Consider the following 14965-nt stretch of genomic DNA (forward strand, 5'->3'; position numbering starts at 1 on the left):
TTAGAAAAGATTGTCTACAGTGTTTTCGTTTTTTTTTTGTCTTTTGTGCTTTTGTCTTTTTGTTCTTTTATACTTTTACCCCTCAACTTTTAGTATTGACACTCAAAATTCTTTAACCTTCAAAAGACTTACGTGTTTATATTTATATACGAGTCGGTATAAATTCAAATTGATTCATATTTTAAGTATATTTCTTTCGGTTGTTATACTAAACCAAAATAGATACCGACCGAAACCCCGTCACATAACGCGATAAATCTTGCTGCTTATCACACTACTTATTAAAAAAGAACCCATTCTCCTCGTATTTTCAAAGATCATTTCCAAGAATAATCTGGAACATTACACAATCCTTCATAGCAGACACGCAAAAAAAAAAAAAAAAAAAAAAAAAAAAAAAAAACCATACGTCATCGAAAAAGAAACAAAATAATAATCAAACTATACAACAATAAAAATTCCAACTATACACACCGCCATATATCTACACCTCCTTCATATATATCTTATAACAACAAAGTATAATCCAAAAATATCCTTCGAATCTTCTCCTTTTCAACAAATTATTAATTCATATTTCATTAAACCCATCTCTCATAACAAAGTTTTGATTCATTTTCCCAATATTCACCAATCATTTTGCCCTTTTCTGATTCCATTGTTTCTGTGTGTGTGTTTCAGTGTTTGTGTGTGAGAGAGAATAGAGAAACATGTGTGTACAAGACTTGGAAAGTGGTTGTGAAGAGATAGATGACTTGGGTCTTGTAGCAGCAGATCAGAATATTAATACTTCTCAGTTTGGTCCTCAGCAGATCACTGTTTCTAATTCTTTTCCGGTGAGTGAATCTTTGTTATAAAGTTTTGATTTTTATTATGGGTTTGTTCTTGATTTTGCATATAGTTTGTTATTTGAGCTGGGTTTTGTTTAATTTTGGGTTTTTATGAATCTTTTTTATGTGAATGTAAGTTAGTGTTGCTCTGATTTGAGGATAGGTTGTGCTGATCTTTGAACTAAGTGAATATTTGTTATAAAGTTGAGATTTTTGTGATGGGTTTGAGGAAATTACTTTAATTTCTTTCATGGTTTTTTTTTTTTCTTTTTGAATATTTGAGGTGGGTTTTGTTTAATTTTTGATTTTTATGAATCTTTTTGATATAATATAAGTTGGATATCAATTTGGTCCTAAACAGATCACTGTATCTAATTCTTGTCTGGTAAGTGAATATTTGTTAAAAAGCTGAGATTTTTGTTATTGGTTTGTTCTTGATTTTGCATATAATTGGTTATTTGAGCTGGGTTTTGTTCAATTTTGGATTTTTTATGAATCTTTATTATATGAATATAAGTTGCTGTTGTTCTGATTGGAGGATAGGCTGTGCTGATATTATTAAACTAGATTTTTGTTTGTTTGTTTTTTTCTTTTGAGAAAATGATAGCTTGATCTGGGTTTGATATAAAGTTTGATTCTTGATCGAGAATTAATATAGAAAGAATTAGTTGATTTAATGGAAGAAAATTCTAGAAAATAAAATCCCTTTTTGGACAAAATTAGGTCAAGATTCCCATGAAATTTGTTGGTCTATGTTTAGTTCAATTTGGGATTTTAGGATTGAAATAAGTTTGGTGCTTTAATGATTGTGCCACTAAGAAATGAAATTATTAGAACCCTAGGAAAGACTGTAGATGTAGGCAAGTTGTTGAAGTGCATAAAATTTATTTTTGGTTTTTTTGTTATGGGTTTGTTCTTGATTTGCATATAATTGATTATATGAGATGGGTTTTGTTCAATTTTGATTTTTTATGAATGAATCTTTATTATATGAATATAAATTAGTGTTGTTCTGATTTGGGGATAGGTTGTGCTTATCTTTAAACAAGGTTGTTGTTTATGTTTATTCTTGATAAAATTGAAGTTTGAATCTTGATTGTGAATTATTGTAGATAAAGTAAGTTGATTTGATTGGAAGAATTAAAAAAAAAAAAAAAAATCCTTTTTTGGACCAGATGATGTGAAAATTTGCAGTGGATGTTTTGGGTATAATTTGGGCAAATTTGGAAAAAAAATTACAAATTCCCATGAAATTTGTTAGTCTATGTGTTGGTTCAATTTGGAATTTTAGGGTTTGGTTTATTCTTAATTTGCACTTGGTTGGTTATTTGAGATGGGTTTTGCATAATTTTGGAATTATTTGAATCTTTTTGATCTTTAAACTTGAAACTAGGTTGTTTGTTTGTGTTTTTTCTATAGCAAAGTGAAGCTTGATCTGGGTTCATGTGGGTTTGATTTAAAGTTTGAATCTTGGTTGTGAATTGTTATAAAAATAGTAAGTTGATTTGATTGGAGGAAATTTTTAGAAAAGTTTCCCTTTTTGGACAGAATTTGGTCAAGAATTCCAATGGATGTTTTTGATAAGATTGGGTTAATTTGGAAAAAGAATTACAAATTAGGAAATCTGTTAAGTCTATGTTTAGTTTCATTTGGGATTTTAGGATTAGATTGAAATAAGTTGGGTGCTTTGATGATTGTACCACTTAGGAAATGAAATAATTAGAACACTAGGAAAGACTGTAGATGTAGGCAAATTCTTGAAGTGCATAAACACTATTTTTAGTTTCTTGTAGTTTATCTTGATTTCTCATTTCTTCTTTTTTGAGAGAAAAATATATTGTGATATCAATGATAGAAAATAAAATCAATTTAATCAGCTAAATAAAGAATTGAACTAATAAAATCAACCATCTAAGACCATGTGTAGTGGTTAACACCCTACCCTTGGGCGTTTTGCGCCATGTGACAGCCCAGTCAGCAATGGGGCATTATGGGGCGTTTTCTAAAATGGGTGTAGTGGGGATGTGGGGCATTATGTTAAAAGGGGTGTAAATAGAATTTAAATAAAAAAAACATGAAAAATTGTTATTGGCCAAACAAAGAACAGGAGCACACTCATTGGCCAAAGCCCTTCTTCTCCGGCGTGATTAAAAACACGCTGCCCTAATTTTTTTGAAAGAAAACGCCATAACACGCCCAGGGGGGGCGGCCTTGCCGGCGTTTTGGGGCGGGATTGGGCCGGATTGAGGGCAAAAAATGCCCATTACGCTTGGTCTAATGTTTTTTAAAACTAAAAGGGACTCGATTAAAAGCAAGAAAATCAGGGAACTCTTGAAAATGAAAATTGGGCCCCGGAGGACGAATGTTGATTAAATTAATACGGATTCGATTAAATCAAGAAAATTAGCGTAAAATCTTGAAAGTGAAAATCAGGGCAGCATGGGAAGGAATATGGGTATATGGTTTCGAGAATTGTGCAAATCGCCTATGGCGACGACATTCGACCCCTTACACGTTTTTGTCTATATTTTACACGACCCGTAACTCCAAACAGGTTCTTCCTTATGACCTATCCCGTTTATCTGTCCATTGGTCCATATATGAATCTGCTAACTCTCGGATGAGCTCCTATCATACTCTTTTCCTCATCAATCACGCTCAATAAACTTCATAACATTCTAAAAATTCTGTTTAAACAATTTTAAACCATATGATAGATGAGTAATACCATTAATCTTATATACATATTCATCAGATGGAGAGCATTTGTGAAGATACCGTTGTTTCAGAAGAGAAATATAACAACTTCATACCAACGCTTCGTTCCGGAGAGTGGTCTGATATTGGTCATCGATCCTATATGGAGGACACTCACATATGCATTCCAGACCTCGCTAGAACCTTCAACAATAAATATATTGGCGAAGAAACCGTCTCATTTTACGGGGTAACTTTCTTTCTTCATTTTAATATAATTTAAATACAATGGGAACATTTACTCCCCTGCTATTTAAAATGTTCTAAGAGTATAACATGTGTTCTTTTTGGGAAAAAATAGGTGTTTGATGGGCATGGAGGAAAGGGTGCATCAAAATTTGTTCGTGATAATTTGCCAAGAATCATCGTTGATGATGCTAATTTTCCAATGGAACTTGAAAAAGTAGTCACGAGGTCGTTTGTGGAGACGGATGCTGCATTTGCGCGGTCGTGTGCTCTTGAGTCTACTCTTTCTTCTGGCACAACTGCACTTACTGCGATGATCTTTGGGAGGTTAGTTAAATAATTTATATTACTTTTTGTTATATTGTCCCTTAAATACATCTGAATGATAACAAATTAGTGAATCTAGATCAATATTTTAGATACTTTTTAATGTTGGAAATTGATATTTAAATAGTTTTGTGTTAGAAAATTGCATAAAAACCTGTTTTTTCTTTTTGCAACTAACTTTGTCCCCCAATCAAAACGCTTATACATTCAGAAATTTCTATTCAAGATAATCTAGTAAATCGGTTTTCTGAATGAAACGTTAGAAGTCAACTTGGTCAAACTTAATTTCTGCCATGCTATCATAATGACATGGTAACTTGTAGGTGTGTCAATCATGTTGGGTTGATGGGTTTCGGGTTGGCGGGTTGACTTGTTCAACCCAACACAACCCACATTTCTGTTCGTGTCAAAAACATCAATCCCAACCCTGAACAAATTTAAAATTGCATCTGCTTAATGAATTAATCTACATGTGTCAAATGTGTTGGCGGGTGGTAATCAAGTTGTAAAATATGGATTAAACGAGTTAGTGGGTCGACCTATTTAATACTTTAATTAGACTAGTTAGATTGGTCAACCTGAACACGACCCATTTATTAAACGGGTTAGGTATTGCAACCCAAAACATGTTTCATGTCGGAAAATGCCAACCCTAGTAACCTGTATGGATTACCTTCCATTAAAACTTCTAAAAGTTTGATGGTCTTTATTAATAAAGATTTGGAAGCTTGATGGGTTTTTTTATACATAAAATAGAAATTTGACCAACCTTTTATCTTTTTATGGAATTATTATTTTTGGATAAAACAAAGTCATAAGAACCTATACAATTTATGTTTTAAAGTTGGAACTTTGTTTATGAGGCTTATGTTAACTTATTTTAAACAGGTCTTTACTCGTCGCAAATGCTGGAGATTGTCGAGCAGTTCTGTCTCGAAACGGGCTAGCTTTTGAGATGTCAAAAGACCATAGACCGTGTTGCGACAAAGAAAGACTCCGGATCGAATCCTTAGGTGGGTTCGTAGAAGACGGCTATCTAAACGGTCAACTAGGTGTCACTCGAGCCATAGGTAACTGGCACATCCAAGGGCTCAAAGAAACGGACAACCAAGTCGGTCCATTGAGTGCTGAACCGGAGCTCAAACTTGTGACACTAACAAAAGAAGACGAGTTTTTGATCATTGGAAGTGACGGGATTTGGGACGTGTTTATGAACCAAAACGCGGTGGATTTTGTGAGGCGGCGGTTGCAGGATCATAATGATGTGAAGCGGTGTTGCAAGGAGATGGTGGAGGAAGCGATGAAGAGACACGCGCTTGATAATTTGACGGTGGTTATTGTGTGTTTTCAGGCGGAACCGCCGCCGCCGGTCGTGGTTCAGAGAGGGAGAGTCAGGAGGAGCATTTCTGCTGAAGGGTTGCTTAATCTTAAATTCCATCTTGAAGGGTAAAAGATGTATCTTTTTAATTATCTTTTTGAAGAGATGATGATGATGATGATAAACTTAATTATAGTTGTAAATACATTCATGTGAGGGAAGGAAATAAACTGAGAAGGGGGTAACTTGTATCTGTTAACACTTTGTACATTTCATTTAATGGTGATTAATCAGTTGGCATCATAATATATCTTAATTATTAATAATTTTGTAAGGCATGTTAAAGTTGAGGTTTCCTCATTTGTGGTTTTTGTTTATTTTATATGATTTTGGTCTTGTTTGAAGGGTCCAGCTTATATGATTGGTTTTGAAACGACCTTATATACAAACGCCTGTGTTCACAGCGATATACACGGATACTTGTACAATGTTTTAGTGCGATTGTATCGTGTTTGGTTGGTTGTGTTGTTTTCGTTGTTGCGTCCAGTTAGTTTAAACCAGTGGCGCTTTGTAGGGGCCGGTGGGGCGCCCGACCCCCCGAATGTTTCGATCAGGTATGTAGTTTTCGTATAAAAATTTTTAGATATACGTTTTCGACCCCCCGGTTTTATAATTTTTTTGGGTATATACGTTTTCATTGTCGGAAATCTCAAGCTTCGCCACTAGTGTAAACTAAAACGCGTGTTGTTTTCCTTGTCGAGTCCGGTTAGTGTAAACTGTAGAAGAATGATTGAATACTCGTATCATTACATCAAGTGAATGCAACAACAAAATCGATTATAACCCGATTACAACGTAACCGCAACGCATGTGCCCCCTCTTCGCGACACACTATTTATTCGTAACCAATTGCAATCTATTTGACTCGTTTAGATAAATTGGTTACATTGGTTGTTTTCGAGTTTCACAATTTTAAGTGCACCCAACTTATTGTTATTGTCTATATGAACATATATATACACACACACACACATACATACATATATAGGGTAGGGTTCCAGCGTGAACAACCTCCCAAGAGTGAACTGCGTGAACAGATCTGGACCCTTGATTTCATTTTTAGTTGTTAAGGGTAGGATTGTAATTATATAAAAAATTAGATTTAAATCATTATTTCAATAATTGAATTAAGTTACATCTTTCCTATTTTAAATTCATTTTACACATTATGTTTTATTTATTAATAAAATAATTATCAAAACAAGCAACAAATCACTAGATTTCAATTTTAATTTTATTTCAGATTTCATCACCAGAATTGAAATTTTGATTTTTAAGATCCACGTAACCTTCATATTTCAACGATATACACATGTGTACTTGGATATATATAGAACAGTACATATGTGTACTCAACATCGTACATATGTGTAATTAGCCACATAATACATACATAGAAACAATACCTGTAAAACTATTTTATATTTAACAAATTACAAGTTCCATAATGTTTTCCAAACCAAACAAAAAAACATATAATTACAAGTTTCAGTTTCGTAAAAACAATAAATCCAACATAATCGAAAAAACAAAGGCAAATTGGAAATAAATAATCCCAACTCACTGTTATTGGCCAATAATAATTCAAACTCATTTAATCACCAATAATAATCCGAACTATTCACTTTTGTTTGTAAAATACTCCCACGTTAAAAAAAACACTAACTAGGTTAAAATATTGCTGATGTGGCTTAACATGTGTGGACTGACATGGCTGGTTAACATCTTACCTGTGTATAAAATGATTATCAGTCTCATTTGCTCACACAATCGACTGAATTTGCCCAATTTGTAGAATCAGGGTTTTGAAGGAGAGTGCGATTGTGTGTGCAAATGAGGCTTATAATCATTTTATACACAGGTAAGATGTTAACCAGCCACGTCAGTCCACACATGTTAAGCCACATCAGCAATATTTTAACCTAGTTAGTGTTTTTTTAACGTGGGAGTATTTTACAAACAAAAGTGAATAGTTCGGATTATTATTGGTGATTAAATGAGTTGGGATTATTATTGGCCAATAACAGTGAGTTAGGATTATTTATTTCCAATTTGCCAAAAACAAAAAACATAATCTTTTACAACTATTCGCCACGTTGTATGCTGAATCATCCTTATCGACCAAGCAAACAAACATATATGAATCATCCTTATCGACCTTTCATCTCCACTTTTCTTGTTAACGATATCTCCTATAATAGAACAAAAAAAAAAAAAAACCTCAGCAACTAATACTTTGAATAATTCACAAGTGTACATTAACAAACTTTACGCATTCAATACACAAAAAAATCTGAGATATCACAAAACCAGACGCTATACACATGTGTACATCACATTAAAAACAGAGGAAAATCAGAATACACATGTGTACTTCGCATTAAAAACAGAGCAAAATCAAAAAATTGAACAAAAAACTCAGCAGCTAATACTTTGCATAATTCACAAGTGTACATCAACAACTTTACACATTCAATACACAAAAAAATATGAGATATCACAAAAACATACACTATACATATGTGTACATCTCATTAAAAACAGAGCAAAAACGGAATACACATGTGTACACCCGCCTCAAAACATAACATAACAAACACATATCTTGGAATGAGGAATAGGAATTGGGTTTAGCAATGGTTACATTTACTTTATTTTTAGATACAACTAACATTTTTATTTTAACTTAGCAAGTGTTCATGTTCAGTTACAACAGTTACGCTTTAGCAAACACAAAGAATAGGAAACAAAAAACTCCAATAACACCGTATGTGAACCTTTTGTAGTGTATGTACCAAAAGTATACAAGACAAATACGATCTAATTCATCTACCTTGTATAAAAGAGAAATAGAGAATACCTTATCTCATAAGTATCACTACTTCCTCTTTCGATCTTTTTTTTTTTCTTCAGAAGTTTGAAACAAAAGAATTTAAAACGGCGAAGATCCCCTGTTTTTTCCACGATGCCGTAGTCGGTGAGCTTTTCCGCTGCGACGGAGTCCGTTACTCGCAGGAAAAACGAGTTATCTCCTCTGTTGCTGAAACACGACCCAATGTTACCTCCTCCACCACCTGTTGCGGCTGCCGCCGTTGGTCCGATGTACTGCCGCCAGTAGTTGCGGCTGCCGCCGCTGTTTCGTCGGATCTGAGATGAGGGTTTACCGGCGAGATCTGAGATGAGGGTTGTTTTAATGCCATTCAATTTAATAAAAATCAGATCCCGCTGTTCCTCTTTATCTCCGGCGATAAACATCTGTTCCTCTTCAGCGGTTGCAAACTGAGACGAATGGTTGTTTTGATGCGGCGAGATCTGAGATGAGGGTTTGTTTTGAGAGAGAAAGTTGGATGTTGAATAAGGTTTGAATATGTTGATTTGTGAGAGAGAACGAGATTAATGCAATCAATCTAAAATGGAAATTACACATATACCCTTATTCATTTAATTAAAGAGTAACAATTAATAAAATAATTACCATCATGCCATTCAATTTAATAATCAAGATCATAATAATCAATGGTCCAGATCAGTTCACGCAGTTCACTCTTGGGATTTTGTTCACGTTTGAACCTAATCCTACACACACACACACACACACACACACATATATATATATATATATATATATATATATATATATATTTATATAGTAGGGATCCTAAGAGAAATCCACCCTATTTGAGAAACTTGAGAAGCAATCTGAAGTACACATTTTCCCTAAGCAAAAAATGCAAAAAAAGGTGAAAAAATGCAACTTATTTTTTGGAAAAATCGCAGCTTTTTCTTTAAGGATTAAATTTTTTATTATTTAATTTTTTTTTTTTGGGATTTATACACATGTGTATATTGTTAATCTTTTAACTATACATATATGTATATACATGTTTAAAATTGAAAAAATATGTGTTATAAATCCTAAACCTTATACCATAAACACTAAAGCTAAACCTTAATGGTAAACCCTAAACCCTAAAGCTAAACCCTAATTCTAAACCCTAATGCTAAATGTAGGACCGTTCTGATGTCCTTAAACGTCAGCAAAAGTAGTTCATCTCAGTTTACAAAGGCGGAAACAAAGTAAACTAAGTCAAAACAACTTGTTCCTTCCAATTTCTCTTTCTATTACTGATTGCGAGTCTTTACAATGATTCTGATACAAATCCGACAGCACCTCGACTCACAAACACACACATTCGTTACTGCTGACCGTTTGAACTGAACGACTATTTATAGACAACCACCCTTCCGTTTGAATGGTGTTCAAACGACCAGGATTGTTCAAACGGTCAGGGTTCAAACGGCTACACATGATTCAAACGGCCAGAACCATTTCAAACGGCCACGCATTCTAAAACCTATACAAACCCTAATTTAATCTGTTTATGCACCCGTTTAACCTATCTAGACACAAGACTCAATAAGACGTAGTCAGCAGACATTTCATGCACCAACAGACTCCCCCTTGGATGTTGACGTAGTCTTCAGCGCCTGAGTCTTTAGTCTTGGTCTTTTCTCCAACTTTGTCTCTTCATTATAACAACTCAATCTTCACAGATTCAACATCTTTTCCGAGCTCCATCTTCAGACTCCCCTTTTGCTGTTGATCCAGACTCCCCCTCTCACAGACTCCCCATCTCAGTATGCTGGGATCTGAGGTTTCTTGTTTAAGCTTTGACAATTAGCTTCCGTGGGTATAATGAAGTCTCCAAACCTGTTACTCAACCAATAACTTTAGACTTTATCTTTTTAAACAATAAACACAAATTCAATCAGCTCTAGAAATCCACTCAAGTATTCAAGTTCAAGTTAATGACCCTGATTACTTGATTTATCTACCAAGTTCGATTTAATGACCCTGGTTGATCTTTTGACGAATCCAACTGATTTTAGTAAAACACATTTTTTTTTTAATTTTCTGAAAATAACAAGTATCAATTTTATGAACTTGTTTTTGTCTTTGAAACAATTCAACTTCCAACAATGTAAGCTCTCCTCATTCTTCAGCTCAGAATCTCCTGCATCTGCTTCATCTTACTAGAATCCGACAATCAACTTTCCACTCTGGTTTGTCTAAAATAAAGCAGAAATAAAATCTTTTTGGATTTTAATGTGTTCTAAACTAAGAAATGAAATAACAGAAACACTTAAATTGCAGAAAGTAAACTATTTACAAATTTATTTTTGGCGAGCGTGTCAGGGAATCATATCAGCTTTTCAGATAAATTACTAGTACCGTTAAGCTACATTACATACTCAGACTTAAACAATTCACCTCGATTGTCGATATACTGATCCATCTTAAATTCTCACACAAACTTCAATCTATTCAGGATACCGTTTAAGTGTCTTAAGAACTTAGATCAATTCATGTGTCCCACCTCTTGAATATACTCCCGTATCCAGAATCCCAATATTCAGTCTTACAGGCAAGAATACTACAATGATATCTGTTCATAAATTAGGGGTTAAATGCGAGAACTGAGGGATCTTAGGTCAGAACTTCCGTTCAGCAGAGAGATATCAGTTTCGACTTTGCAGTATGTCCCCTTTAGAGGATCTTTTCAGCTACAACAGATGATTATCAATTTTATTGTCTAATCAGCTGAGGGCTTTATGCTATATTTCAAGCATTTTGGATAAAGTATTAGCCAAGGACTAGGTCAGAACTACCGTTCAGCAGAAGTCCCGGAATAATACCCCAGACATCATAGAGTATAAACACCTAGTATATCAGAATACGAGACCTTTCAAACGAGATTTCAGGGGTTACCTATATATCCAAGTAGTACTCTCATCAACGCTCACAACCCCACCTGACACTGAAAGCAATTTCATACCATTAAGTTTTAACAAATATTGAAACCGATTTTTATCAAAAGCTTTGGTATGCAAATCAGCTTTTTGTTCGTCAGTGTGGATTTTCTCAATTCGTATCAACTTTTTCTCGAAACAATCGCGAATAAAGTGATGACGAATTTCTATATGTTTAGTTTTAGCGTGATGTACTGGATTTTTAGTAATGTTAATTGCTGCCTCATTATTAACAAACAGAGGAGTGTTAAGAAACTGCAAACCGTAGTCGCGCATCTGTTGTTGTATCCACAGGATTTGAGAGCAGCAATTGCTAGCAGAAACGTACTCCGCTTCACATGTAGATAGCGCCACAGATGTTTGTTTCTTACACTGCCAGGTAACCAATCTCGGACCAAAGAACTGGCATCCTGCAGTTGTTGATTTCGCGTTGACTTTGCAGCATCCGAAATCCGAATCGGAATACCCTTCGACCGTAAAATCGCCTTTCCTAGGATACCATAACCCCAATGACGGAGTACCTTTCAGGTAACGTAATATCCTCTTGACAATAATCATGTGCGATGCTCTCGGGTTAGACTGAAATCTTGCTGCGAGGCACGTTGGGTACATAATATCAGGACGTGAAGCAGTCAGATACATCAAAGAACCTATCATGGAACGGTAAAACGATTCATCAGCACTGTCTCCGGTGAGATCTGGGTGAATCCCATGATTAGTCGCAAGTGGGGTAGCAGCTGGAGTAGAACTTGACATTCCAAATTTCTCTAGAATATCATGCACGTACTTTGTTTGATGAATGAAAATTCCCTCAGGAAGTTGTTCAACTTGTAGACCCAGAAAGAATTTCATCTCCCCCATTGATGACATTTCAAATTTCTGCTTCATCACCTGTTCGAAATCTTTGCACAATTTCTCATTTGTTGACCCAAAAATTATATCGTCCACATAAATTTGTACTATCAGAAGATGACCATCAACGACTTTAGTGAAGAGAGTGACATCCACCTTTCCACGTATAAACTGGTTAGCGAGTAGGTGTTGAGACAAAGTCTCGTACCAGGCTCTCGGCGCCTGATGTAGACCATACAACGCTTTGTCCAGCATATAAACTTTGTTCTTGTGGATTGGGTCAGTAAAGCCCGGCGGCTGACCAACATAAACCTCCTCTTTGACCTTCCCATAAAGAAACGCTGACTTTACATCCAACTGATATACTTTGAAATTCTTCCAAGACGCAAATGCTAGGAAAATTCTGATAGCCTCTAGTCGAGCTACAGAAGCATAGACTTCAGTAAAATCAATTCCCTCCTGTTGACTAAAGCCCTGAACAACGAGTTGAGCTTTGTTCCTTACAACCACTCCTCTGTCGTCCCTCTTACATTTGAAAACCCATTTTGTATTGATTTTCCTTTGACCATCCGGCAAATCCACTAACTTCCACACCCCCAACTTTTCAAACTGACTTAACTCTTCTTGCATCGCTATGACCCAAGAGTCTTCAGTAAGCGCCTCTTTGTAAGTTCTCGGCTCGACCTGCGAGATAAAACAACTTAATGAGAATTCAGTTTGTAAAGGTGCTACTGTAGAATAAAAACATGTTAAGCCCTGGTCAATTTGACGTCTCGTGCGAACGCCCGATTGCAATTCTCCTATGATTAACTCCTCTGGATGATAAGACAGAGTTCTCGGCATCACTTCGCTTGGAACATATACATTTCTCTCCAGATTAGTAACATTCTGCTCTGCATCTTGTTCACCAACTTGGTTTGTTTGACTTGACAACTGGATCTTCTCCCCCTCAAGATCTGAATCACCATGGTCAAATACTTGCATGTTATCAGCTTCTTGATCATCATTCTCCTCCGACTGATTACCAAGAGCAACTTCATCATCATGTTCACCAGCATTACTAGGACTTGCTTCATCGTCATTTGAAGTTTCCCGAGGTCTTCTAGAATACTCCGCTGGGAACCTGAGCTGCGACTCATATTCTCGCAAAATATCCAGCTCATCAAAGAAATCTTCTTCTTCCTCAGATTCTTCTCTCATGTCAAACGAATCCCAAAGTTTGTCATAATGATAACGCCATGAATCACCAGGATTCTGTGGCGGCATAGTGTATCCCTGACATTCAACATTCGCTGCATCAATAATCCGCTTCTCGCTTGGAACGAAGACACGTCGCATAGGACTTGAATAACCAACAAAGATTCCCTCAATGCTCTTCGAACCAAACTTTCCATTAGGCTCTATCACCGTACAGGGTGACCCAAACGGTTCTAGATACTTCAAATTCGGCTTGCGTTTATTGAGTAGCTCAAAACACGTCTTGTTGAATTTCTTTACAGTAAGAACTCTGTTGAGAGTATAGCATGCAGCAGAAACAGCTTCAGCCCAGAAATTAATTGGTAACTTAGAATCTGCAAGCATCGTTCTAGCTGTCTCGATTACCGTCCGGTTTTTGCGTTCTGCAACTCCATTTTGCTGCGGAGTGTACGGAGCACTAAACTCATGCAGTATACCTCTTTCATCACAAAATTCTTCCATCTTACTGTTTTTGAATTCAGTACCATTATCACTGTGAATTCTACAGATAGGCCTCTGGTACAGATTCTCAATTCTTTTAAACAACGCCATCAAGCTGTCAAACGTTTCGTCTTTCGATTTCAAGAATGAAACCCATGAAAATCTGGAATAATCATCAGTCATAACCAAACAGTAGGAATCTCCTGTTATACTCTTGAAATTCACTGGACCAAACAAATCCATGTGAAGACGTTCCAATGGTCTTGAAACTGAATTAACTTGCTTTGTAGGGTGTGACTTTTTCTTCTATTTGCCTCTGACACAACTGATGCACTCCCCTTCCAGATGAAAACCTTTGACATGCACTCCAGTCACCAAATCGTTATGCACCAAGTGATTCATTTTCCTTAGGTGAATATGCCCCATCTTTCGGTGCCAAAACCTTGATTCTTTCTCCGTTGCTCTAGACACAAAACAATGAGCCTGACCCGTGGTTGTAGTAGCGACACTCATGTCCAACACGTACAGATCATTGACTCTTGGTGCCCTCATGATGATCCACTCTTCAGGTATCACAAAGCCCGGTTTCAAGATCAAACATTCTTTGTCGGTGAAATGAGTAGTATACATCCTGTCACATATCTGAGAGATACTCAGTAGGTTATTCTCCATCTCAGCGATGTAGTTAACTCTCTCAAACGTTATGACGCCATTCGACAACGTTCCTTCACCTATGATCCTTTCTCCTTGGTTACCCGCAAAACCCACATAACCACCGTTAATGTTATTCACATCATACAGCAGTGCGGTCTTCCCTGTCATATGTCTCGATGCTCCACTATCCATGATCCAACTGGATATAAGTTGTGGAAGATCCTGCACATAACAAATCATCATTTAAACAATTTCAAGAAAGATGCCGATTCATGCTTCGCAATCCAGGAAGCTCCGGCAATTCAAACTGCTTAATCAAACATGGTGTCCACCCAGGCTTCATCAGCCTTAGGTGTAACCTTGACTCTCGCAATTTGAATTTTGAAATTTTCAGCCTTGACAGGTGGAAAATTTGCATCATAATCAACCGTAATTGATTAGTCAGCCTTTTCACCTCGGAAGTTGAAACTTTCTTCTCGACTTTTGATTCAAT

At 36.0% G+C, this 14965-nt stretch overlaps 1 protein-coding gene across 2 annotated transcripts; it reads left to right on the forward strand.

Annotated features, from left to right (window-relative positions):
* The first annotated feature begins 434 nt into the window (after positions 1-434).
* Positions 435-5752, forward strand: LOC110877390 (probable protein phosphatase 2C 27). Of its 2 annotated transcripts, XM_035977325.1 has the most exons (5): positions 435-519; positions 682-836; positions 3586-3777; positions 3889-4100; positions 4989-5752. In XM_035977325.1, exons 2-5 carry the CDS (start codon positions 711-713, stop codon positions 5548-5550), a joined length of 1092 nt encoding a protein of 363 aa, XP_035833218.1. In that variant the 5' UTR covers positions 435-519; positions 682-710; the 3' UTR covers positions 5551-5752. The 2 variants fall into 2 exon arrangements, with proteins under 2 accessions (XP_035833218.1, XP_021981218.1); XM_022125526.2 differs by having other exon boundaries at positions 471-836.
* Positions 5753-14965: the final 9213 nt, after the last annotated feature.

This window comes from Helianthus annuus, chromosome 9, assembly GCF_002127325.2.
Source record: "Helianthus annuus cultivar XRQ/B chromosome 9, HanXRQr2.0-SUNRISE, whole genome shotgun sequence".
Lineage (NCBI taxonomy): Eukaryota > Viridiplantae > Streptophyta > Magnoliopsida > Asterales > Asteraceae > Helianthus > Helianthus annuus.

Bases quoted from the DNA above. Each gene is read 5' to 3' on its own strand.
- LOC110877390 (XM_035977325.1), top strand. From the start codon at position 711: ATGTGTGTACAAGACTTGGAAAGTGGTTGTGAAGAGATAGATGACTTG. The intron at 837-3,585 runs GTGAGTGAATCT...CATATTCATCAG, and splicing joins CTGTTTCTAATTCTTTTCCG to ATGGAGAGCATTTGTGAAGA. The intron at 4,101-4,988 runs GTTAGTTAAATA...TATTTTAAACAG, and splicing joins ACTGCGATGATCTTTGGGAG to GTCTTTACTCGTCGCAAATG.